General features: G+C 38.0%; 1 protein-coding gene across 1 annotated transcript; it reads right to left on the bottom strand.

Annotated features, from left to right (window-relative positions):
• On the bottom strand, positions 1 to 27,868 carry BMP3 (bone morphogenetic protein 3). The gene is made up of 3 exons (XM_090266718.1): positions 27,450 to 27,868; positions 10,827 to 11,737; positions 1 to 4,050 (listed from the first exon to the last, which is right to left on the bottom strand). The coding sequence occupies exons 1-3, from the start codon at positions 27,769 to 27,771 to the stop codon at positions 3,859 to 3,861; spliced, it is 1,425 nt and encodes a 474-aa protein (XP_090122844.1). The 5' UTR covers positions 27,772 to 27,868; the 3' UTR covers positions 1 to 3,858.

The following is a 27,868-nucleotide window of genomic DNA, read 5'->3' on the forward strand; positions in this document are numbered from 1 at the left end:
TTCAATTGAGCAGTTTTTTATTTTCATACTGTATAATGAAAAGCTCTCCATCACTGGAGGAAAAGGATACAAGTTCAGCAAAGCTTATACATCAGTAGTGAAGTGTCCTTCACAGTTTCACTGCCACGTGCCCCTTTAGTGGATTTGACTAATGAACCAAATTTCACTTTTCATGTAATAACTATTGTAAAAGAGTTTTTCTCACCATCTAAGGATGAAAATTATTACCATTATAGGAAGGCAACAATCATTAAATAAATTAAAAGCATCTTTAAAGTTTTTCCATATACATATACAATATATACTTTTAAAATTGCCATTGACTGTACAAGCATTAAATTCTCTACTAAAACATTTACAGAAACTAGGTAGAAAGCTGAGAGGAAAGCTTGGTTCTTAGAGATGAGGGATCATTTAATCACCTATAAACTACATTAAAATACAATTCTTAAGGGGAAAAAAGCTATACAGAGAAGTCAGACTCACCCAAGATTTCTTATTTAATTTCATATTTAATCTCAGGTGTGCATAGCAATTCTTTAACCCAACTTTGATTCAATAAGAAGTTAACATCCAGACATTAGTTACTTGTTAGCACAGAGAAAAGTGATAGCAGAAAGACTAAGCTGAATAATGTAATTATATAAATTTTTTTATTTCAGACTGATAATAGTATTATATATGTATAATTATCTAGAAAATATTAAATGGGCAACAATAATTTTTTTTCAGTAATACTAAGGTAAAAATCTTATCTTAATGAATAAATGATTATCAGTTAATATATAGCTAGGTGAATGTAAAAATGTATCTGATATACTGTATAGTCCTGAGATCTGGGAAATCCAATCATTCAGTTGCAATTCTACAACCCCAAATCCTGTAAATTGTATATTATTTACACAGGTTACAATAAAATACTTTGAAAAGGCTCTAGGGACATCGGCAATCTCTGAACTTGAATTCAGGAGAACAGCTACAGAAAAAAAAACTCAAATTTTAAGTGGCTGTGTTTGCGCCTCTGTGTCTCCCATCTAGGAGTGTGGTTAGGGCGGGGGATGGGAGAAAGACAGAGACCTGACAGGGACAGACAGAGGAGAGGGGAGAAGGGAGGGTAAGGAGGGTGGGGTAGACAGAGAGACAGAGATGGAGTTGCATGACTTAGGAAATGGCATTGTAAATGGAATTTCTCTTCTCACCACTGCCACTTTTATATCTGAAGATTTATTTTAAAATTTTATATAGTAATTACACAGACACTAGTACCTAACACATTGTGAAATAGTTAATTAATTTTCTAACTATTTCAAATAAATTTATATTAATTAAAATATTAACTCATTTATTTCAACTGCCACTAGTGAAAAGTAATCTTCCTTTATCCTTGGGAGTAAAACGTTTCCTGTTCATACACTAATATGTTCTCAATGCAGTAGTTAAATGATGGTACATACAAGGCCACCCCAACATAACTGCTGGCCAAAAGTGATTTTCATTGCCAAGAGACTATCCAAGCTGTTTCATTGTGTTGCAATTTTGTCATAAAAATTGCCACTTAAAATAAAATCTTAATTAGTTGGTACTTGGGCATTTTTATTATTTAGAGGACTTTAGGGCCATTTTAGGCTTTAATTTGTAATAAATAGGCATCAATTCCATTAAGAAAGGTAGCAAAGAGACATCTGGATAGAAAAAGACTGAGAAGTAATACTGGGAATAGCTAGAGGTTTGCTTGAAATACCTCCAGAAAAAAACTAATTAAAAGCTTCATCAAGTCTACCAATGAAAAAGAAGTTTTCTTTATTGAAAAACAGTATAACTGGGATATATGGTGATAACATGCTGGCTTGCTTCTATTATATAATTTTCCTTTCAAATTTTTCATTAAAATTTTTAAAGTAATTTTCATCACTTATGTCATTTTGAACCTTTAACTTCATTCTACCAGAACAACAACAAAAATGAGCTATGAGAAACATAGTAATTCAAGCACCAGAACTTAATTATTTAGAACTGGTGTGTCTCATTCACGAAGTTAACACACGAGAACACAGACTTCTGTGTACTCCGAAAGTATTAAGAGCTGCTTTTCATGGTAATCTTCTTTAAAGGGGTTTCCAGTAAGATAGAAGTACCACTTAAACAGGATTCCACACTCCTAAGCACTGAAGAGTAGAATGTTTTTGCATTTGGTTTATAAACAGAGATACTTGCAGTGTTTTAAGATCTCACATACCATCCATTCAGGAAAGCTGTGTATGATATAGCCAATACTATAAACCCAAATTTTCAGTGCCTGAAGGGCTTTCCAGCTCAGCTAGACAGACTCTTCATTTTAGGACACTAGAAGACACATGGTTAATACATTGTCTTTTACAAAATAGACCCTCAATAATTATTTATTAAATGATGAACCACAATAGATAGCTATAGACAGAGATAGGACAAAGCCTCATGTCTTTTGATACTTCACAGTCTCTGAAATGGCTTAGTTATCTCAAACCAGATGAGACTGAAGTAAGATGAAGATTAATTTAACCACAGATATGACATCGATAACAATCCATGGTCTGAAAACATTTCTGAATGTTTTCACACATGTAAATACACCGAGTGAAAAAAAAATTTAGAGACAATATTCAAGGGCAAAAAGTATAAGAGGAAATAATTATGAGAAATGGAAATGAGAGAAAACAAAGTGTCTATATTTGACCCCTTTTCTTGGTGGATAATTTTTAGTGAATTTGTTAAAGATTAACTGGCTTAGTCAAAAGCCTTGGTCCATGTGAAAAAAAGCATGGATCTGAATGTGGCTGAGGAATGATAATGAACGTGTGATTGTAATTAAATTGGTCATTACAGAAATCTCCAATATTCCATCAGTTTTTGAGCCTCGGTATCTACTGATTACTTCACAGGAAGTAAAAGCATAGCAAGAGAACTAAGAATTTAATGGCTTCAGGAAGGATTTTTTAATTCAATTTAGAAGAGCAAATAAAAGTACATACAAAAGGAGGTATAGAAGAGGAATCACATCTGGATTTTGGAAAACTGGGTTGCTGGTTTCCTTTTCTGGGAGGCAATGAAATGGAAACAACTGTATTTCCAATTAAATGGCTGGGCCAAGTGGTAACTCTCTACATATGCTCTTGGATCACTTGATTCTTTTTTGGTAAAGTTCTCATAATTGAATGGTGCTTGCCAGGACATGAAATTAAAAAAAACAAAGAATCCTGTGTAGATTGAATTATAAAACCATGTTAAGCAAACCTCCCTACAGAGGGCACAGGCACCGGGCAGTGTACACATACACATATGCACTAACACTCAGCACACACTCTCCACTCAACTGTTCCCACAGGGCCGTGTGCAGAAAAACACAGGTGAACAGGAGTCTCAAAGAATTTTAAGATAAACATCAAAGTTGATTGGATTATTTAGCACTTACTGAGTTGCTCAGGAATCTAAGGCAATAAGCCTACTTTAAAATAGGAAATAATTCTATTCTCTATTAGTGGAGATGAAGGATAAGTGATCATTGTTTTTCAATTCATTTTCAAAACCCATTACAAAAATAAATCACTGTATTCTCTAACAGTTCTAAAAACAGTTTGAATTATAATTTTTCTCGTGATTTAAAAAAATGAAATAATGTTTATATTTATTAAATTCTTGTTTTAGTTACATTCAGAAACAAATACAATCCAGTTCTCCATGGTGGAAATCGTCAGTCTATTTGCTCCTTTTCTTTTGACTATTATTAAAAAGTTTTTTGGAATGAAATATGTTGACAGTGCAAAAAAAAGTCCATAGAAATAAACTGACTCAATTAAGCATTTACATGAGTTCTTTGCCAGGTTATCTGCAAGCACAAGACTCTACTGTCATGTTGGGATATACTTTAAGTACCACATTCTTATTTTCATCAAAGAATAAGATACTGAGCGAGGACATCTTTTCAGGCACACAGCAAGGCTCAGGAATTCCAGGGATGACCCCCACAGCTCTCACTATACTCTGGATGGTCGCATGGTTTGATGGCTTCAAAGACTAGAAACGAAATGGGAGAATACACAAGTTAAATTAAACTACTTTTCCACTCTTCACCCTTCAGCACTAAGATGCATACGTAACGAATTCCTTTCAACAGTTTAGTAAAGCCCTGGTCTCCTTACACATTCAACCAACCTCCTACACCACCATCACCAAAATGGTTATGATTTATTAAGTGCCTACTATGTGTCAGGCATTTTATACATAGTATCTCTACTCCCACAACAAAACTATTATTTCTTACATTTTACAGGGAAAGAAATAGACTCAAAAAGCTTAAATAACACATCTAAAGCCAAATAGCTAGTAATTGATAGAGTGAAAATTTGAGTAACTTAGTCCCAAGTGGGATTAATATATCCTAGAATGTTTTCAGTAATAGGATAGCAACAAAAAGACTTGTTCTAAATCCTATGCTAATCATAAAAAACCCTAACAAGCACCCTATTTAACATTGATCCATTTATTGCCACTGCTATAGTGATAGTTATACTTTGTTGTTAAAAAGAAAACAGCCATGTCAAGGGACACTGGTTTATTTAACATTTGCCACCAGGATGAATTGGATGGCAATTACTCCACTAAGTTAATTATTCACCTCTCCTTAGAAGCACAAATTGGGCTTAAGAAGACCACACCATTGGCCACTGGGGGTCACTGTTGCTCCATGGGTTCGCTCTTGACTGTGGGAGCACGAAGTGGTGTAAGAGTGGGCCATATCCTCTGGGAATATTCTAGGGAGCCTAAGGTTATTGCATGGATGTCAGGAGTTTGACCAAAGAAGCCTGGGTAAAAGCTGTTCCTGAGAAAATGCCAAATGAGACCACTAACATCCATGTGAAACATGTGGTTTGATTTAGAGAGTGCCACACAGCTCTGCTCAGCCGTGAAGGACAGTCACTTTTCCAAGCCCCAGGTGTTTAGGTTTTGCCAGAGTGGTAGGAACTCTGTGAGAAATGCCACAGTTTTCAACGTTAGCTCTCCCCAGTGTCTTTTTTATGCAGGTGAATCCAGTATTGTTTTAAGCATATTTTGAAACAGAAATTTGGTAACTTGCCAGAGATCACGTGTGAATTCAGGAGTAGGATTTAGGTCAAAACCCTGCTTTTTCATTTCAGGCTTTTGAACCATGTTTCTCATGGCTCAGAGGCACCTCTGCTCCAGTGAACTGGTATCTTAATTTCATGCTCCTAAAATTCCCAGTATGGGAAACTGGAAAAAGTGAAAAGATTAAGGATACATACAAGTTAAGAGAGAAGCAAGTAAAGAAAGGTGGCATACTATTTTTTTAAAGTGATTCTTTTTGTTAGAGAAAAAAATCAAGTCTGACTGGTGTCATTCCATCTTTCAACTTTAACGAGAACAATTACCCATATGTTAGACTCCAGCTTACTGTGAATAGGCATCAATTATTTAAAAATTAGTCTTGATGGGCAACTCTTTTTTACTCTCTCTAGATATTTTAAGGATGCATTTAAAGGAATGCTAGCGTTCAATTAGTTCACTTTGCGGAGGACGTATTTCCCCTTTAAAGAAAGGACGTTTGCATAACGCATGCTCCCCAACATCAATAAAACCTGTGTAACTGACACAAACTGTAAAAAGTATTATACAATAGAGGTCAGCAGCCACTGTTTATTTCATCAGTATTGGTAATTTCCAAAGAAAACTTCTGCAGTCATGCACTTTTCTCTATTGATTTATTCTCAAGACTCAGTCATCCAAACAGCTTATGATAATGCCCCAAGAGTTTCTTAATCAATAATTTTTTTCTTACATTATTCTGCTATTGTTAATGTTTTAATGACTTCCATACTATTTAAATTTCATGTGAAGTGGATCTACTTAAGTAGATGAAGCCTCTGTCGATAAACACTATTCTGCATGCCTAGAACAGGGAATGCTTTAGGCTGAATAAATACTAAGCGGACGAAACTCTTATAAGAAGTAACATACCCTCCACTTTACCTATTTCTATGGAAATAATTTGCGACAACAAAAATAAAAGGTTCTGTGCAAATGACCCAGAGTAGATACGGAAAATATTCATGGGTGTTCCCTAGGAAAATTCCTGTCCCTTTTTTTTTAATGCTCTAACTCACAAATGATAGATTCAGAAACTATGAGAAGTCTCTGGTGGGGTCATGAAATTCAGTACAAGCCCATGATTCTCAGTTGGTGTGTCGTATCAGGAACGTCTCAGATTTCCAGGGAGTTTCCCTCCTTTTTTTTCTACCATGGAATCCTCTGATCAAGCTGCCATTACCAGGAATAATGATGTCATGCACAAAAGATCCATGCAGTAATTTGCTTATTTGAAGCATATTACCAGTCTATCACTTTTGTTTGTTTCTGAGTTCTGATCATATTTCTCATGGCTCTCTTTATATAGCTTAGGAAAGCTATCAATCACAAATGCAAATCTGTGCTATTTCTCTCCCGAGTATCCCTTTTTTTAAATGAGGGCGAAACAGGACTTCATCATTTAGGTGATTTTTTTTTGCTTAGGTAATTCAGTACGTCAAGAGTTAGCATTTTCAGAGTTCATAATTATGAGCAGAGTTTGGAACTAGAAAACTCAGGAAATTAATTAAGGGTGTGTCATTTTGAACTCATTAAATGTACAATTTAATTTCTTTTTAATATAGGATGCTTGTTTCAAAGTGTTTAGATTCTTTGTTTGTTGCCTAATTCTGTGTCTTCGCTATTCCTAGCTTTTGCAACTTTCCATGCAAAAATAACTTCATTCTTCTAATCCTTGTTGGTTCTCTGGGACCTCTGTCAGCAACAATGGTTCAATCATTCTCATTTGAAATCTCTGTTTTCCATCTTTGTGAAGGTGGTGAGAAGAGAGGCAAAGGCATACGACTTGGCTTTAGCTACATGGGTATTTTTCATCTTATGGCAGAATTCCAGGGGTCTCTCCCTGGGAGAACACATTGGCTGAAGGGGCTAGAAATCAGAAAAATCCAAACTGCTGTGCCTGTGAATGAAATCTGCAGTGGTCAGGCCCGCACCTGCCAAGCTGCATAGAAGTCCTCGAGTTGAATTTGATTACAAATGCATTAGCAGGGGAGAGTATGTCATCAGCTAAGAGCTTTCATTCCTGACCCGGGCCATGGGCTTTTGCTCCACACTCTTCCAGTCCAGCCCACATGGGTCTGATAGCCCAGAAACTATCTAATTGGAATCAGTGAAAGGGCAAAGCCTGGAATTTGGGAAAGGCAGAACACAGCTGTTCTGAATTACAGAACAGGTTGCCGACTTTTGCAGACGCAGAGCGCTGCCATATAGAGCCGGCTTTCACTCGGGAGGCCAGAAAGGAGGAGGGCCGGCAGAGGAGTCTGGCCTGGGAGAACTTCTCTCTGGGGCAAAATGCATATCTGAAGTCTGAAGGTTCTTTGGCGCCTCGGTTATTCCACATGTGTTTGCACTGATCTGGTCAGAGACCTTGTTTTCCTCTGTTGCTCGGACTATATTTCTATTTAAACAGTTCACTCTGGTTACCATGTTGGCCACTGTGCTGATAACATCGATGCTGATTAATTACCCCTAATGCAGCAATTTCACATCGCTTTATGTTTCCCATCCTTTTGGTGACTTTACCACTTGAAAGCCACTGGAAGGCTTGAAGGAACCACCAGAATGTTTTAATAGTTAAGCAGATCCACACTAGGTGATGAGAGACTGAGAACTCTATGTAACAGCCAAACTTCCACTCTCAACTTGGCAAAGGGAAATCTCAAGCTCAGAGCGAAAACTCCACACTTATCCCAGTTATGTCTCCCTGGAGTTCTGATGCCATTCCAAGTTTTGACAAATATTATGATGAGTTCAGTTGCTGCAACCGATGCTCTCCTGATTCTATTATTCTCCAAAGAAACATTATTGGAAGAGCTTACGGGCTGTTGAACCCACAGAGAGAATCCTATTTTAGGCTTTGTGATGTTTAAAAAGGGACTAGAAACATTTACAAAACTTTCTCTTGTCTTACATCTTTTGTTCTCTTGATCCCTTTCTCTATGGGGTCTTCCTTCAGCCCCCCCTACATGTAATTTTCTGTTCTCCACAGTGTCAGCAGTGGTCATTAATAATAATGTCAGTAGCAAATATTCATGGAGGGCCTACTATGTGCAAGGTGCTCTAGTATCTCATTTTCCCACTGTGTTTATTATGTAGATACTATTATTTTTATTATTGATTATTCTATCCATTTCACAGATGAGAAAGCCAGCATAGAGAGAGTTTGAGTAACCTCCCCTCAAAAATATATCTGCTAAGAGAGGGGGGACCAAGATTCAAGCCAAAGGGATTTGACTCTCAAATTGACTACTCAAAGTATTATTTTTGGACCATCAGTACCAGCAACATCTATGAGTTTGTTGATATGCAGAATCATAGGCTTTACCCCGAGAGACACTGGAACAGATCCTAAATATTAACATGATCCCCAAGCAATCTGAAGCACGTTAAGGTTAAAAAACCCAGCTATGACCATGCACATACACTTAATCATTCTGCTGCACTAACATACTTCTTTCCTTTAACTTGTTCCTTAACTTAGCCCTTATAAATTTTAAAATCATTATTATTTGTAAGTCACTGAGAACCATGGTAAACTTCCGCTGAAGCAATAGTAAGATTTTTGAACAGTCAAAGCAGGCAGAGCCAACAAGACACGGGGTAATTTTGGGAGGTGGAGACTAGGCGAGGTCTTGAGTTAGGGGTTGAAAAGCTAACTAACTGAATATCCTCACATTATCAGGGCTTCCTTCGGCCCTCAAATTCAGAGTCAGGAGGGGAAATAAAAGTTTTCTTCAGGCTATCCAGAGAAATTACAGCTTATGAGAATGAGAGCAGTTACTTGGAAGACTTAGAGGCCCACTTAATATCAGTCATTCTGGGTTTAGAGACAGGTTTTGAATCCATTTCTGCCACTCAACACCACAAAGCAAGCCACGCTGTAAAATATGCAGCACTATCTGTTATGTCCCACATTTTTGTTGTGTGTTTTTAAATGATATACCAGTTAGAACGATGTTTGTTTGGTGAAGTGTCTTTTATGAATATTAGGAAAGATAAGGCATTTATATCATTGTAAATGTATATAATCTTTACTTTGTGTCTGGGTTTACAAAACATAGAATCCCCCCCAAAAAAATCTTTGGGAAAAGTCTCAGAAAATGTCGAAATCTTGTTTTTCCGAGACATTCTAACAAGAAAATGGAATTTCAATCAAGTGCCTGGCCCTGGTGCTGACATGGCTTTGCTCAGTCTTTCTGCCATTCGTTTTATGCATGTGAACATTTAGCATCACAGTGATCGTAGGACTAGAATATTAACATGCTACTTTGAGGCAAAGGATTTTTTTCTTCATTATTATACAACAGTAAAAGTTGGTTCACTTCAAGTTTTGCAGAACAGAAACAAAACCTCTATTTTTTTCTCTGAATTCTATCCCTAGAACAACTTTTCATTATATAACAAATTCAAACTGTTATAAACTAAGAATGAAAGTGCAGCAGTAAGGCTGCCTGAAGGCCAGAGGGACACTACTATATTTTACTAGGTATAAATGTGAAGAGACCAGCCACTTGGACTTGCATGCAAGATGGGGGTGGGGTAGGGGAGGTTTCTGAAAATTTATTTGTCATAATACTGTGTCGTCGGCAGCCGTCCATCTCGAGAGACGATGGTGTAGCTTCTTAAGAGTCTATCTGCACCGCCGAGAATGACTGTGCAGTCCAACTCAGGAGTGACACGGTATCTGTCTCCTCCCGTGTTGAATCGACATCTTGCGATGACGCTGGAGTGTCCTCTCCAGTGAAGCTGAAGCTACAGAGCCTGGGCAGGGTGATATGGAGGGTCTGCTGTTGCCCATGCAGCAGACCCCCCCTCTCTTCGCAGCTGAAGGGTCCAAGGGAAAGACGGAGTCAATACAGCTTGGCTTCAGGTGCGCCGCAGGAGTTGCCGGTGTTGACTACAACGTCAAACCGCCTTAGGGACTCCGGCTCCGGATTTTCTGTCGGGGTTTACTCCCTTAGCCTTTCCCCTGAAGAGGTATGCCGCAAGGCAGCGGAGGTTTTTTGGAGTCAGAGTTTTCCTTCTCTGTAATAATACTGAGTACTGATATGGTAAAGTGTAGTCATTATTGATTTAGAAGGAGACACAGTTAAATTCTGATTGGTTGAAATGAGTCCTGGAAGAAGTTTCTAGAGTCATTGTATCCTGTTCTGATGTTTATCAGGGAAGCAAATGCAATAAACATCCAGTGGATTACATGGGGTGAGTTTACCTGGCCCAACCCTGATGCTGACCCCGTGGCAACAATTCATCTCAGAAGAGACTGTCAAAAATATTCTGCATCAGGACACCAATCCAATTAGTCCTTCTCTGTGCTCCCATGGCATCCACTCATTCTCTAAATACTCCCTCCCTGTCAGCCACCTACAATTTGGGATTTGCTTATTGAAGACAGGTATAGATTCACATAGCTGAATAGGCCATGTAGCTGAATATGCACTGTAATTGGAAGTGGGACAAAAAAAAAAATACGTATTTTACATATACATTTTTTTCTCATATCCTTCTTTGTACCAGTACTGACTTCATATTACTTTCATAACCATTAAAGAAAAACCAAGCATAACCATATTACCTACTATACTTTAGAATGCAATAAATAAGCATCCAGGTGAATTTGTAAATAAAAACACACACTCAACTTGCTACTCTATGGAAATAGGATGTACAAGACAAAGAACAATCGCTACCTTTGGCATGGGGAACTGGCACGCTCCAGAGCAATAATAGGCATCAAAGGACTTGGGGGAGATAATCCATTCACTCCAGCCAATATCTGCAAAGTCCACCTTAAGGTATCGCCTGGCACAATTCCGAGGTTCAATCCATTGCTTTCTCCTTGCCTTCTTCAGTGTCTGTTCATCAAACTGAAGTGTCTGGCTCTTCTGATGAGGTCCCTTTCTCTGTTTCTTCTTGTTCTTACTCTTCTCTGGGGGCTGAGTCTGAAGGGTCTTGTATGGCTTTCTTTCCTCCCAGACACCATCCTCCTTATACTGATATTCTGCACCAGGAAGCTCATTGTTCTGCAGAGGCAGCAGGACCCCAGTAGAACGCTTCTTCCTCCGTTCAATAGAAAGGGCAGCCCTAATATGGCTATCTAATTTGGGCACAGATCCGCTGGGAAAATTCCGGTGACCTTGGAAGCTTGATACCACACTCTCTGGTTCAGAAATGGCAGCATCGTTTGCATATACCAAGATATAAGGTTCAGGAGAGGATAACATCTTCTTTGGCAGCTGGTGTCCTTTGGAGGTTATGTTAAATCCTATGAGGGACTCCTCACTTTCCTTTACCTTTCTCAAGAGTTGAGTGATGTCTTTGGACAGCCAAGTCATACCATCTCGATGAGGTTTGGCCACATCTGCTGAAAGATGACCCAGAAGTAGACTTTGGTTTCCTTTGGATTTAGGGATCCATACAGAGAGATCAATTTGAATATGCTTCCTCTGAGCATGATAGGAGCATCCTCTTGACAATGGACAGCTCAGGCTGATGTTTATCAGCTCTCCAACGCAGAAATACAGTGTGGCAGATAAAATGTTTTCAGACTTGGTTAGAGAGGTCACATTAAAAATATGCAGTCCCTTGCCTTCAGGGGTTCCTAGGAGGAAAAGAAAGAAGTAAACAGGAGTAAACAGGATCCCTAAGTCACACTATATATAAAATTCACTCAAAATGAGTTAATGACCTAAATATAAGAGCAAAAGCCATAAAATTCTTAGAAGATGACACAGGGATAAATCTTCATGACCTTGGATTTGGAGATCAATTCTTAGATATGACATCCAAAGTGCATGTACCAAAAGAAAAATAAAATAAATTGATAAAATAGATAAACTTGGCTTCATCAAAATTAAAACTTTTGTGCATCCAAGAGCATTATCAAAAAAGCCTGTACAACCTACAGAATGGAGAAAGTATTTTCAAATCATATAATTGATAAAATCTAGAATCCAGAATGCATAGATTACAATTCAACAACAAAAAGTCAAACCAACCAACAAAAAAAATGGGCAAAGAAATTGAACAAACGTTTCTCCAAAGAAGATCTACAGAGGGTCAACAGGCACATGAAAATATACTCAACATCAGTAATAGTCATTAAGCAAATGTAAATCAAACCACAATGTGCTACCATTTGACAAATACTAGGCTGGCCATAATAATAAAAAACAAAATAAATGTTAGCAAGGGTGGAGAGAAACTAGACCCTGTTTACATTACTGGTTAGAATGTAAAATGCTTCACCTGCTGTGAAATGTAGTTTGACAGTTCTTCAAAAAGTTAAAACATTGAAATATTGTGGGTCACCCACAATTCCACTTCTCAGTATACAGCCAAAAGAATTGAAAACAGGTACTCAAAAAGTACATGTTCAAGCATGTTTATAGTAGGACAACAGTCAAGGATGATGAGTATATCCATATAGTGGAATATTATTGAGCCATAAAAAGGAATGAAGGACTGATGCATGCTCCAGTGTGGGTGAACCTGGAAAACATTATGCTAAATGAAAAAAGCCAGAAATAAAAGGTGTTGTATGGTTCTATTTATATGAAATATCAAGAATGGTAAATCCACAGAGACAAAATACAGATGGGTGTTTGCCAGAGGATGGAGGCATGGCAGAATGGGAAGAAGCTGCTTAATGGGTATTGGGTTTTACTTTGAAACATTTTAGAACTAAACAGACTTAGTGGCTGCACAACACTATAAAAATACCAAATGCCACTGAATTTTTCACTTAAAAATAGTTTTATATTATGTGAACTTCACCTAAATTAAACAAAACAACAAGAGTAATTTTATTTATTTAAGAGTTTTTTCTGAGCTGTGTTTTATAAACTTTATCATTTATATAAACAACTTTATTTATTTATTATTATTATTTGGTTGCCCTTGCCCTCCCTCAGTGGGCCATTTTTGCTATGATCATTTTCCCTTTAAAATTTATTTTTAATTCATTAATTTTTTTATTTCATCCATCCCCATCACCCTCCTCTTTGGCAACCATCAACTTGTTCTCTATATGTATGCGTCTGTTTCTGTTTTTTATTTTTTTTGTTTATTCATTTGTTTTGGTTTTATAGATTCCATATATAACTGAAATCACATGGTATTTGTCTTTTTCTGTCTGACATTTCACTTAGCATAATACCCTCTAGATCTATCCATGCTATCATACATGGCAAGATATTCTTTTTTATTGCTATGTGACATTCCATTGTGTATATACCACTATTGTTTGTGAGACTACCAAGAACTATTACTATAAATTTTGCACAGTATGGCCAAATTTATCTGAAGCAGAGTACTGGTTATAAGAACTGGTAGAATGAGACTCACCTTAATTCAAGTCCTGTCTTAGCCACTTTGGACGAGCTGGCCTTCTCATTTATAAAATAGAGATAATACTAACTCTCCTGTCATTAACTTTAGGCTGTAGGATGAGGGAGGGTAAGCAAGACCACATATCTCAGTATCTGAAAAAATAAGCTAAATATTCAAAAGTGTCATAACAAATTAATGCTGTTTAAAGTTTTTCCTGAAGATTATGATGACATTTAATAAGAGTTGAATTTCATATATATATATTTGAACTAATTAATTGCATTTCCAATTCTTCAAATCCAGAACTGACTCTGAGAGTGTAAGAGAATGGGAGATTGATTAGTGAGAAGTGGGTTTCTTCTCTTAAGATCATCAAGAGGTAAGGCTGCAGTTAGACTCAAGGATTCAGTCTGGGGATGGGTCGCCAGAGCCCCTCCTCCACACTCTTATTTCATATACATATACTTGTTTCAGAAACATACACACAATTGTAAAATTATGTTCTTGATCAAAAACATATTTCAGTAAAAACAAAATATTTTTATAAAGATGTGGAAACTTAAAATGAGTTCATTGAATCCCCCAGCACAAGAGAAGTACAATGTGAAATATATTTTACTCATTTTTAACAACGTGTGAAAGAAAAAGGAGGGAACTGCCATTTGTGCACATTGGTATACTCCATGACACCAGGATAATATTTTACAGGCCTCTGTGGCATCAGGGTTGTTCAGAGACTAGTGTTAATTCAGATCAGTCACCACAGTATATAGTTTTATCCAAACTTTGTGTAGCAGATGGATGTTAAATGTGGAAGGAAGAGAACTCAGTCTAAGAACTTGTCAATTGAATGGTTAACAAATGAACTTCTGGGCAGGGAAGAAATGAATTATGAGGGCCATCAGTGGTAGAGTTTTAATAGGTAAATTAATTGTGATCTTTTCCCACACATTTTGACTCAAAATCTTTCCCTCTTTCAAATATGTTTCCAGACACCATATGACCTGCTGTTAATTGGCTTCCACCCTTGTGTCTAATCTTCAGTATCTTCCCATAAACGTCTCAGAAATCTGCTATGTGGCCTCTTCTGATGGCTTTCATTTCAATGCAAAGCATTATTTTGAAGTTAAAGCCTCATCCCAGGGCCACCATGACCAGTAGTTGTCCTCAGGCAAATAGCCTAAGCTCTGTAAGTCTCAGCTTGCTTACCTGTACAAGGAGTCCAGTAAGAAGTGATTGAAAGGATGCAGGTAAAGCACATAGCACATAGAAAAAACTCAATGAGTATTAGCTAACCAGAACTGCACTGTCCAGTGTCATAGTGATTAGCCAACTGAAGTTCAAATTGAGATTTTTTTAAGTGTAAAATGCACACTGGGTTCCAAAGACTCAGTAAAAAATTGAATGTAAAATATCACATTAATCTATTTTATATTGATTACATGTTGCAATGCTAGTATTTGGATTTATTGAGTTAAATATTGTGATTATAAGATTTATAATAAAAAATAGTGGGTTGGGCAAAATGTTCACTTGTTTTTTTCCATAAGATGGTTCCAGGAGCACTTAATTGTCTTTAACTTCATTCTAAACAACTTCGTTAGATTGTGTTGTGACAGCTCTCATTCATGTGCATATAAAAAAAAACCAAGACTGACAACTTTTTGTGTAGCCATTTTAATATTGAGGATGGGAGAAAAATCATTTTTGGCGTATTATGCTTTTTTATTTCAAGAAAGGTAAAAACGCAATTGAAATGCAAAAAAAAATTTGTGTTGTGTATGGAGAAGATGCTGTGACTGGCTGAACGTGTCGCAAATGGTTGGAGAAGTTTTGTGCTGGAGATCTCTTGTTGAATAATGCTCCACAGTCAGATAGACCAGCGGAAGCTATAGCGATCAAATCAAGACAGTAATTGAGGACAATCAATGTTATACCAAGAGGAAGCTAGCCAACATACTCAAAATATACAAATCAATAAAGTTATTGGTGAAAATAAAAAATATGTCTTTTATTTTACAGAAAAAAACATGCAGACCTTTTGGAGAATCCAATATGTATTTGGTCTTCCTCCCTTCTCCGGCAGAGCTGCTAAAACCCTTGGAGTTTCCTAACTGTTGAGAGCAATAACAGTGTCTTTTGTTATGTTTATGAGGTGACTTTAGGAGGTTTGGTAAGGATGAAGAACAAACCCAGTTGTTTCGGGGTTGAACTTTTAGTCCCACCCCAGATGCCCCCACCCCTATGGGGAAGGAAAAGGGCCTGAAGGTTGAAGTTATATCACCAATGGTTGATGATTTCATCAATCATGCCCATATAATGAAGCCTCCATAAACCACCCCCAGAAATGGGGTTTGGAGAGCTTCCAGATGGGAGAACACAGAAATATTTGGGAAGAAGGGGTCCTAGGAGTCTCCAGTATGTAGCCAGCTGGTCAGAAGAATAGGTAACAACCTGGGCTTGCAATTAGCATCTGAAGTGGAGGTTGGTGTTGTGGGACAGCCCTTTACCTGTGAAATCTGATAGCATCAGAATTGAGTTGAATTCTCTGACACCCTTCTTGTCTTTGTGGGGAACCTTTCCTCCTTCAGGACTGGGTGCAGAGCATTTTAAATATATTATTAAATTTAATTTTACATGTTGCTTTTCATATTCGTAAATGTGGCCACTAAATTTTAAAATTATATATGTGATTTACATTTGTGGATTAAATTAAATTTCCATTGGACATTGGTGGTGTAGAATAACCACAAGTTTCAGTAGTCATATAGTCCACAGGGAAAGAAAAAAAGGCATTTTTTTTTTTAATGCAGTGAAGAATTCGGGTTTTGCTAACCATGAATATGCAAACCAAAAAGTACATTGGGCAAAAATTCCCTTCTTGGAATGCAACATACTTCCCTTATCAAGGACATATTAGATAAAGATAATTTTGGTGATTATTTTAATTTTTCCTCCAGTTATACCTAATTGGTTCCATCTGCAATCACAAAACTGCTCTAAATGGAGTAAAATGGGCAGTTAGCAATAGTGCTTTATGGCATAGCAATTATATACATAGCTTTGTGTTATCTGTGTATTACACATAAACATCCACTACCACCAACAAAGAACAAACACCAAAGCAAATAAATTGTTTTACTCAACAAATAGGAAGTTTTTGCAACTAGGTGCTGGAACCTGGGCTGGGTCTCAGGGCTGCACAAATGACCACAGTTGTCCACACTGTGGCAGGGGGAAAACGGATCAGCAATATGCAAGTAGCCATGCCATGATGATACTACGTACTTGCTGTCAAGGGTGTTAACTATGCTCTTGGAGCATAGAGGAGGGAGCAAGTAACTTTGCCTATTAAGGAGAAGAGGGACACCCAAGGAGAAGGTCACCTTTGAACCAGACTTTTAAGAATAAAGGGCAAATGGAGTGTTGGGGAGGGAATGGAAGGAGAACATTATAACAGTATGCAATGCTGGCTATCTGGGAGCATTTGCATAAACAATATTTCCAATGTTTTGAATAGAAACTTATAAAAGTATTGCAAATTAACTGAGTTACTTAAAGTCCTAACAGACATTGAAGCTGCCTATGTTCAGAAAAGGAATGCTCAATTTACATTGAGCTCCTAACAGGTGATGCGTGCCCAGCACTTAATGCCTTTGCATCTCTCTCCATTTCCACCCAGAGAGGGGACTCACCATCTTCTTGTTCTAGATTCCTTCCTCCCACTTCTTTTATTTTTCCTTTTAATTTTTTAAATATCTTATTTATTTTAGAGAGGGGAAGGTAGGGAGTGAGGGAGAAAGACATCACTGTGTGAGAGAAACACCAATCTGTTGACTCTCACACAAGCCAGGCATGTGTCTTGACTGGGAATCGAACCAGCAACCTTTGGCTCTGTGGGATGACGCTAAACCAACTGAGTAATGCCAGCCAGGGCATCTTTCCACTTCTTTTAAACAATAAACTTGAAATCTCAACCATTCCACAAACCATTCCTTGATTTTTCTAACCCACACTTTATTTTTGCTTTCTCTGACTTTAAAGCACTTAATTTCTGTGCAAGTTGGTGTTCTTTCTCTCAAAACAACCCAATAAACGATGTGTATTTACAGTGGATGAAAACAGTAATATGAGAATTGCATGGATTTGAGCAAATGAGTATGGAGAAATAAATAAGAGTGAGATAAAACTTCCTTGAAAGTAGAACTATGTGATAGTAATATCTATTCAATTATTCTCATTATTTTTATCTTTTAGATTTTTATATTAATTTAACTTTTCAAATGAGTATCCTCCCATATTCAGTAACTGGATTTTTGCAGTAGGTTCTTCTGTCTTACCCATGAGTTGCAGCAGAGATTTATCTATGGGCACAGATATCTATATTCAAACAGTGAATTGAAAATGCTTTAGTGTTTACTTTTTCTATTCTTCCAAAATATTTCAAAACGTATTAGGAATTATTAAATATGGAAACCCAAGGTATGATTACTGATTAATAAGAACAAAATGACATAATAATATAAACAAATGGTGGGTTTTATCAGGTTACGAAACAAGAGTTTCTGCATTTTTAGGCTGTCTGAAGTCTTTAGGTACTAGGAAACATTAACTGTGTGCCACACCAATCCAATTATATCTAGAGTTGCATGATTAATTCTGGGCGCTCTCATTTTAACTAGTTTGTTATAGAAGAGAACAACTAGAACAGTGACCAAGGTGTTGAAGAGTCTGGATACTTTTGTACAAGTTTGAGTAGAAGAAATAGAAAATGCACAGACCGGAGGAAAAAAAGGTTTAATAGTGACATGAGAATTGTTTGCAAATACTTGAGGGGCTGCAGAAAGATCAGGGTTTCCCTTTCCAGTGTCAAAGATGAGGTGATAGTTGAATGGAGGAAAAAATCCAGGCCAATATTAAGTCATGACTGTCTAAGTGTCTAGCCTGACATTGAGACCCTTCTGTGGGACTGGGCAAACAGAAGACAGATGGTCATAAATCAAGACTATTACGGGGAGAAATATTTATGGTAGGGAAGGTGTGAGAGGTGAACTACATAACCTCGCAGATGCCTTGCAAGGGCTGACAGCAGGTTTGATTTCCAGCTTTTCCCCAAGAAATATTTTTGATGCCAAACTATAACCACCAATAGGTGGTGCTGCTTTCTCACTGTTTGCTGGAACTGACAGGAGCCTGGATTTTCCTTGCTGGGGATACAACTACGACCGTCTATTTAGGATTTGCCATTGGCATTGTAATCTTATTTTGAATTTTCCAGAGTCATACTATCTGAGAATGGAAAAGGGGTTTGTTTAGAAGTCAGGTGAGTTTATGAACAAGCCCATACTCCCCTTGGCATACCTGTTAGGACTTTGCACCTGCTGTTTCTTCCACCTGAAAGGCCTTCATCCACCCTTGCTCTCCTTGATTTCCAGGTTTGTCTTGTAAGGCACAGTATAGGTATCACCTTTTGAAGCAAGCTTGCCATGACAACCCACTCGTTTGGTTCAGACCCTGTGTCTATTACCGTTTACATCATACTGTTGCTCCATCCTAAAACCATAAACTCCCTAAAGACAAGGCCCTGTAGAATTAACAACAAACTCTTCAGCCCCTAGCACAGGGCTTAACTCTTAAGCTGTGCTCAGTAAATGTTTCTTTTATGAATAAACAGATTTAGTCCAGCCTACTCATTACATGAAAGCAAACAAGAGGGACCAGTTAGCTAGCAATTGATTTTGGAGAGAAACCCTGGTCCTTTTTTACCTATATAGATTTTTTTAGGAGTTTGAATATTAAATAAAGACAGAGGATCAATGTGTTTTCATCTGAAAACAAAGCACCTGCAGTAAATGACACCAAAGACTCAGCAAAGAAGCTGTGGCTTAGGACCAGCCATACTCAAGGGGCAGTGTAGACGGCGCCCAGGGAGTGGGGGTGGGGGGTGGAAGTTCACCTTTGTGCTGGCCCCCATAGAACATTTTCAAAGGGAATTAGAACATACAATGGAAAGCTTTTTATGTAAAGTCTGATTTTAAAACAAATAGACTAAATTAAATCTTGATGATTCCTTAAATCTCCAGGGAGCAGGGAAAACATTTTAGTCATTCAGAAAATATGTTAACTACAGACAACTTTTCCCCCCACTTCTTCCTCTAAACAAAATACAGCTGCTAGAAATGCCAGGGGTGCCTAGGACAGGGCCACATACTCCCACAGTCACTGGTGGAATACTTGCTGCAGATTACTGAGTCAAGACTACAGTTTCTCTCTGACGCCCTCAGCTTTTGGGCAAAGGCAAGATGGAGTGTTTCTAAATAGAACACCAAGTCATAGATTTTTGTTTTTCTTGCAGAGTCCCAGTCAAATGACTGAGTTTTATGGGAACTCAAAACAACCATTCTCTATGTCCAAAGTAAAACATGGCCAAAGATGATATAATGTATGTTTTTCTAGAATAGCAAAATATTCATTCATCAGTTTATCTCCTCTTAGCCTCCACCCAAGGGCATTCTTAGACTGTGAGCTCTTGGAGGGCAAACTCATGTCCTATAAATCTTTGAACTTCTAATTCTTCGCACAGAATGGAGCATTTCTATCCTGAAAAAATATCTGTTAAACTTGTTGAATGAACAAATGTGTAAACCTACCCAATTCAAAAGTGTTTCCTACTTAACACCAAAGTGAAAAAACTTTCAAGTAGTTTCAAGTTCCTAAAGTCAGCAAAAGTCCATCTTGGGTATGAGTATGGTGTGGAGTTTCCCTTCCGTTCATCAGGAAAGAAGCATTATTAGAACAGTGTATATAATGTAGAATAGTATTTCCATTCAACATATACATGGTAAAATGCTTTGTGAGAAATTCTTTCACAGCAAATTTATTTTTAAAGGATCCTTTGCCTGGCCAATAGCTTTTCTACTATGTCTTCTCATCTGGTCCCCTCAACAACTAATTCAGCTCAATTAAAATATTTACTGAGTGCCTGCTATGTGGCAAACAATGCCAGGTCTTCAGAATACAAGAATGAGACTTGCCCTGGCTGCTGTGGCTCAGTGGTTTGAGTGTCGGCCTGTGAACCAAGTGTCGCTGGTTCGATTCCCAGTAAGGCCACATGACTAGGTTGCACATCAGATCCCCAGTTGGGGGCACAAGTGAGAGGCAACTGAACATTGATGTTTCTCTCCTCTCTTTCTCCTTTCCCCTCTCTCTAAAAACAGATAAATAAAATTTAAAAAAATAAAATAAAGTAACCTTGTTAAAAACAAATTAATTAATTAAAAATTTTTTTTTAAAGAATGAGACTTGCTTTATGGGCCCCTGCCCCCATCGTTCTCCTGCTAGCAAACTGATTAGTCTCCAAACTCTCTGTAGCTGTGAAAGAAGGACAAGAAGTCTTAACTTACTGTGAAGCCCTCTTCAGGGCCAAAACTCTCATAAGACAGTGCTATATCTTCCAAAGTGAAAGAAGCTTACCATTATATAAATTCATGAACTATTTGTTCATGGGAAGACCCATTACGAGGGCAAGGGCTCACACATTAACCAACCTTAAATTTCTGATCCTGGTAATAATATGATACTCAAAACTGTAGAAGCATGAACTTAAAGCATGGTATCTTAAACATGTATCAGAAACACACTGATGACTTGTTAAAACAGACTTCTTTTCCCCCCTTCTCCAAATTTCATCAGGTGGTCTTGGGTGGGCTGGGGAACTTCTACCAAGTTCCCGGGCAATGCTGATGTTGCTAATCTAGAGACCAAATGAACCTTTGGACCAACCACCTTCAGGAAATCACTATTAAAAAGTGCAACCCTGCTGCATTCAGCCACCAAGATCAGGACAAAAAGATTAATTTCTTGAATGTAAGTTTGAGATGTCATGGATTATATTACAAGAGGTCATCTCTATTTACACTGCCCCATGGATATATCCTTTGTGCTCGAATAATTGTACATTATCAGTATTTTAGGCATGTTTAAGATTTTGTGGGAAGCTAGAGACAATCTCTCAAAACATTAAGAATATACCATATATATAGGGTTTCTAAACTTTTAGTGCACTTTTACATTCATTTTCTCAATTGAGTTTCACCATCTCAATTGAGTGGCACAGTAGGTATGACTTAACACATTTGAAGAAACTAGGCCTAGCAATATTAGGTGACTTTATTAAATAGCAGCTGAGCCAAAATTAGCATTTATATCTCTTAACTCTTAGCCTAAGGTAATTGAAAAATCAAAGCTCTAGAAATCTCTTCTGTACTTGAAAACCATTTTTCCTAATGCATGCCTAAGTGCAGCAATTACATTCAATTCAGACAGTATTAAGATTAATTCCATGCAATTAAATTATTCTTTGAAGGAAAAACAAATAAGATCATGTTGGTCCTCAATTGTTTTAACTGTAAAGCCAGAGAATGGGCAAAGAATTTTGCATTTCTGAAACTACTGGGTACAATTGTTTTATACAAGAAATAGTTTACAGAACTCAGTTAATAAAGTAAGAAAAACTTCCTGAAGCTGGTAATGCAGTAGGATCAGTTTGTCCAAATGCTATTGTTTCGGAGTGTGCCCAAACAAAACCAAGGCACTGCATTTGCTGTGGTTCTGTTGCCACAGTAAATTGAAGGAGTCAATAAACACACCATGATCACTTTGTTCTATGACCTACATGTGGATGTTTTAAACAAACAAAGAGACATGCACGCTTTTAAAAATATTATACCTGAAAATATGTGTTACAAAGAGTACTGCTTTATGTACCTGTATGCTAGGACACGGCCACTACTAACATATGAATAGACTAGAAACTTCATGGATTTCTAAATATACTCCACATATGAGGGTCTTCAGTTACATTGTCATCATTTACTACTGTCCAAAGTAGATATTATCCTGGTATACTTGTGTCACTGATTAATATTATGTCAATGTTTCCATTACAAAATTCTATTTTCATGGATTCATAACATAATCTTAAAAATTCACTCTGAATTAAAACTTGGCATAGGAAAGTTCAAGCTGAGACTGTTCTTTGATGCCAAGCTTTTTTCTACTACTACCACCAAAATAAAGTTAGTAAGAGACTGATTACTAGGATATACAAATTGAGTAGATGGGGAAACTGTCAAAATTTGGGGAGAAAAGTTCTGATGTTATAGCACAAAAATCCTGAAAAGTGAAGAGACATTATATACAAAATTGCTCAATAATTTTTACTAGGCTTTTTGGATAGGTATGATTTTATTATGCCTAATAAGTACAACAATGGGATTATATAAAGGATTTAATTGGTTTCTTGAGTAAATGTGACTTTAATCAAGATATTAATGGTTATAAAACATTAACAAAGTGATATGACCTCTAGTGAATTTTTCTACAAATAAAGTAGCTTTTATTTTAAAAGTATGAATTGTAAAATAATAAATATCAATCCTGTAGAAAACGATGAAGAAGAATGCGTAAAACAACAGGGAAAATTAAACTTAATGGCAGAGAGAGTCTTAAAAATTACACTCACAGAAGTTTAAAACATGAGAGCAGGAAGATGGTACAATGCAAAATTGGACCTAAGTCCAAAAGTAGAAATATAAATAAACACCCTGAGATAGGTACTAAATGAGAGATGAGACAGTTTTTACTTGAATTTTGCACATCTTCTTCCTTGAAAAATTAGGAAGGCTCTGAGCCACTGTTGCCCTAAGTATGTATCTTGGAATCGTAGTTCTCTAAAATACTCTCTCAGGGAGAAAGTGATCTAGTCTTAAGGAAACTCACTAGTATTTAAAGGCCCTGAAAGGTCCCAGAAAAAAAGAAAACTAACCATTTTTTCCAAACTTATTTGACCATGGAACCCAATTTTAAGTAAGACCTGTTAACATTTTCTAATGACCCCCTTTTTACAAAATTTTCTCCTAGAAAACTAGACCAGATTAGTAGAAATAATAGGTCTTGAGATTAACTCAGTTATGTTTGAAAATTGTCTGGCAAGTACATCATGCCACCCACTTCTTTTTCCATATCAGAAGGAGTTGGATTTGCTTTCTTTAAAGCCTCTTTCAAATACAAAATTGTATAATTTCAAAATGATTAAGTGCACATTTGACATTTGTGTCCCTGTTTTATTTTTAGAAAAATCTGAGTTGGGTCAACCAAGTGCTTATCAACTTCCACTACTTAGGTAAAATGTATGTAACCCTTTTAATGTATCCTTAATTATGTATATCTATTTAATGTACAAATATTCCCTGAGTGAATTATCTGCTTAAGGGATTTTTTTCATTGACCCTCAAGGTTCTTTTTGTCTCTTTGAGTGTGTCTACTTATACTAAAAATATAAAGTTAAATTGTTTTATATGTTAATCCATTCTCTTTCTTCTTTCCATTACCATGGATAATCAAGAATTCATAGTAGTATGGATTTCTAAATGTAAGAGAATGTAACGCGGTCTTGCTTATTACAGTAAAAACTTCATTAAGGGGTATCATGTATTCCAAGTGATATGTAATTCAAAGCAGCTGCACATCCACCTCCCCCTCTCCAGATGTACTATTGTCTTTAGAATGAAAACATCAGATAATTTAAGTACTCTTCAATTTCAAGCCTAATTTCTAGGTGCCAGGAATTTCAAGGTAACTGTGTCTTAATACAGTTATTATATCCATTGCCATCAAACCCACTGACCCATGTTCTTTGCAGGGATGGCTCCTTAATTACATGTTTCCTAAAGCCTTATGTTTTACCCTAGCACTTCAGAAACATATCAAATGATATTTTTTATTTTTAAAGATTTTGATCATAGTAGGAAAGATTCTCCCCTTTCTCACTGAAGGAAAATATTCATTTTTGGGTCTGAAATGACTAAGTTTTATTTTCTTTTATCTTTGAAGTCTGTGTGATATTTTTTTAAAAGGTGACACATATCCACTGAAATGCATTTTTTGTAGTTATATGTCATAAGGTAAAATGATGACCGTTTCCTAATAAGAACATCTGTGCTTTAATCGCTTTTCCTAAAGAGGTTAAATTTATGATGAAGAAAAATAAGATTTAAGTGACTATGGGAATGATGAGAAACTAATGAACACAAAGTATGTATCTTAAAAGATCAAGCCAGGAGCAAACCTCATGTAAACTATTCTTCTTTTATTAGATAGTAGCCAAGGACAACTTCAGTTAAGATTAAAATAAAAGCTGATTTCATATCCCTCTTGTCTTCCTTCAAGATGGTGTGTTTTTTTAAGCTGAACTTCTCTGTCATCAATAATTTTATAAATTACCTTTTACAAAGGAAAGATAAAACCTGTCTTTATGTAAACCCTTACACATCACAAAAAGACTTACGAGCCTTCCAAACTTAACGGTTTTGGCACACCAACTGCATAACATTGAGAGAGGAGAAAGGGGTTGGCAGAGAGTGTATTTAGGATGCATGCCACCCACCATCAAGTAATGGTTTAAGTAGAAAGTAATCAGAGGGAGACCACAGCAGCTAAATTTCAACCAAAGATATTCTAGGTTTAGAACAATAAATAATTTTCATCAGGTATGTTCCAAGTAGCAAACAGGGCTCTAAGGCTATAACTCAGCCTGAATAAGCACTTGGAAAGTCTGCTGGATCAGCAGCTACTCCATATAAACAGTATACCACCTGACATTCCATTAAAATCTGGAACACCATTGGTACAGAGAAGCCCATATGTTGTGAAATCTAAACACCATGGACTAGAAAACATATCTCGTTTACTAATGCAGTCAGTATTTTTCACCTACATCAGAACATATGTCAAAGACAAAAGGTGTTATGGAAATGATGATATGAATAGAGGAGAGAGACACACATGAAAGCCTTAGCACCTTCCTGGAGTCCTGCCTTGTTGGAGCCAGAATTGCCTTATAATAAGGTCTTTTTACTGTGTTAGTAACTAAACACTCTTGGAAGGGGTCCAACATGAACCACCTCTCCAGGAGTCTCCAATGTAGTAACATGACACTTAAGTTTCCACAAAAACCAGTGTCCACATTTGATGAATAAGTCATTAAGACAGTCTCTAGGATGCTAAAGGGATTGCTTTTCTTATCAAGGCACAGAGCCTTGTATATATGCTCCAAGCTGCAATTCATCATTTCAAGGGGACTTCTGGCCTCCGTATCAGAGTTTATCATTCGATGGCATAGACTACAGTGAGGCTGATAAGGGACACTTTGAAATTATAATGCACGAAATGAATTGAAGCCAAAAAAGCATATGGAGCCCAAGTTATTCAAATCCTTATCCATCTTCCACTCAAGGTTCATTCAGCCTAAAACAAACATACAAAAACTATGTAATATGTGTGAATGAAACAAACTCACATTCCACTTCCAAATCTTGTGATTCATATTAAAAATAAAACTTGATACAAAAAATACTATTCATCTCTTGGGTACCTCAGCTGCTCCCTAAGAATATTACCAAGAAAATAAATATCAAAGTAAGAGTGATTTGAGTATCTTCATGTATCCACCTGCCCTTCCCACCCAACTTCCTTCCAATTCTTGTTCCTCCCATACTGCTCCTTCATTGAGCTCTGCCCTCAGACCTGCACTCAAGTAAACAGAGCATTCACTGGTGTGGTCAGCTGTCAGAACAACCTCCTCAAGTGGCTGGTGTACTGTGGATAACCCAGAGCAGGTTTCTGTTTCCTTAGCAGAGGCCAGCTCCTTACAGGTTATGCTCATGGTTTGAAGAAGAAAGTGAAATCTGGTTCAGCTCAGACTCTAGCTAAAGACTTCTGCATTAGAAAGCATAATTCACATTTATTGTAAATGTCATCATGCCTAAGAGCTCTAGAGTGTATTTACAGTGTCAACCTGGGGCTTTCCTTGATGGATGCTTTGGTTTTCCTTTTTTTCCAGGAGTCCTACATATCAAAGCTTTGGGAGATTTCTTTCTAGTGATTCTGACAGACTTGATAGAGCATGAGGCATTGCCTCCTTACTTGAAGAGTCTTGGCTATTTTTCAACGGTTCACTGAAGACAGGCTTTGCAGTTATGTTTCCCTTTATCGTGAATGCAGTGAACAGAAAAGCCTGGTGCATCCTCAAAGCATGTAAACTGAGTTAATGTCCAGGAAACTTTCCCTCAAGCTGTTAGCACAGGAGAGGCAGCCTGTTCGCATAACTTATTCCCTTCACCAGAGGGGCCAGGAGAAACCTTGTTAAGCCATGAATTTCAGTCCACAGTGATCTGTGTGTTGAAAAATGGGATGAGCAGATTTTCATCGGCAGATTCCAAGAAGTGTTTACATCCATGGCTCCTCCCCCACACCCCGACTCCTCCCAGGGTGGATGGTACAACCCTATATGCCCAGATATGTTTTAAATAATAACACCCTAGCACCTGGCTTAGTTTGTGTATGTGCCACCAAGGGACTATCAATTAAAAAGTGTCAACTACAGTAACAGAGGAGGCAAGTGGTGAGAGGTGCAGGGTCTGGATAAATGGCTAAAAGACAGGAAGAAGGCATCTAGTTCAAGTGTGACTTTTCTCTCCGGTGCCCTGCGGTTGGCATATAATGACACCTGCCTCTAGGTAAACATGGCCAAGCCCAGTCCAAGGGAATTTCCGCTGACCGATTTAAGAAACATCAACATAAGAACCTCGGTGGTGCTACAACCACCCAGGGCAAGAGGCTCGGCTGGGCACGGGGTGGGGGTGTTTAGCCCGTTTCTTACCCCACGCAGTTCCTCCAGCAGACCCCCTTCGCTGCTCTGAGCCCTTCTTCTCTCCACGTCTCCCATTTGGAACTCTATACCTGGATTTACTGGCTGGCAAAATGTGGGGTGTGATGGGAGGAAGGGCTTAGAGGGCAGCTGCGGAGGGTGAGGGGAGGTCTCCAGGTAGCACTATACAGCCCAGGCCAGACGAGGAGGCTCTGCGGGGCATGGGGGAGACCTGGGGCGGGACCGCAGAAAGGTGTGCTCCTCGGACACTCACCTGTTGCCACGGCTCGAAAGCTGCGAACAGTGTTGCCTTCGCGCAGGGGCTGGGGGCGCAAGGGCTGCCCACTCCGCTCGGAAGACCCAGGTGTCCGCGCCGCCTTGGCCCTGCCGCCGCTGTACCTGTCATAGAGCCGCAGCATATGCTCTGACACCTTGTCGTGCGGCCGCAGCACCAGGCCCGGAGCACCACCTGCTGAGCGGTCGCCTGGCACAGTCTTGCTGAGCTCCGGGAAATGCTGCTTCAGCCTCTCTCCGTGCGCCAGGCTCACGCAGAAGCAGCTCAGCCACAGACAGAGCAGCTGGAGCGCCCCTGCCATAGCGAAGTCCTGGTAGCGCGTCCACTCCTTGCTACGCGCGCGCGCGGGGACACTCCGAAGGCGCGAGGGGCTGGGGACTGAGCCGAGGGTTGAACTC

Source organism: Furipterus horrens, unplaced genomic scaffold (assembly GCF_987537825.1).
Source record: "Furipterus horrens unplaced genomic scaffold, mFurHor1.1.pri manual_scaffold_2, whole genome shotgun sequence".
Classification (NCBI taxonomy): Eukaryota; Metazoa; Chordata; class Mammalia; order Chiroptera; family Furipteridae; genus Furipterus; species Furipterus horrens.

Coding starts and splice junctions, on each gene's coding strand:
- BMP3 (XM_090266718.1), bottom strand. CDS start 27,771: ATGGCAGGGGCGCTCCAGCTGCTCTGTCTGTGGCTGAGCTGCTTCTGC. Junction 11,738..27,449: donor CTTTCGAGCCGTGGCAACAG/GTGAGTGTCCGA, acceptor TTTTCCTCCTAG/GAACCCCTGAAGGCAAGGGA. Junction 4,051..10,826: donor GCCAGTTCCCCATGCCAAAG/GTAGCGATTGTT, acceptor TTTCGTTTCTAG/TCTTTGAAGCCATCAAACCA.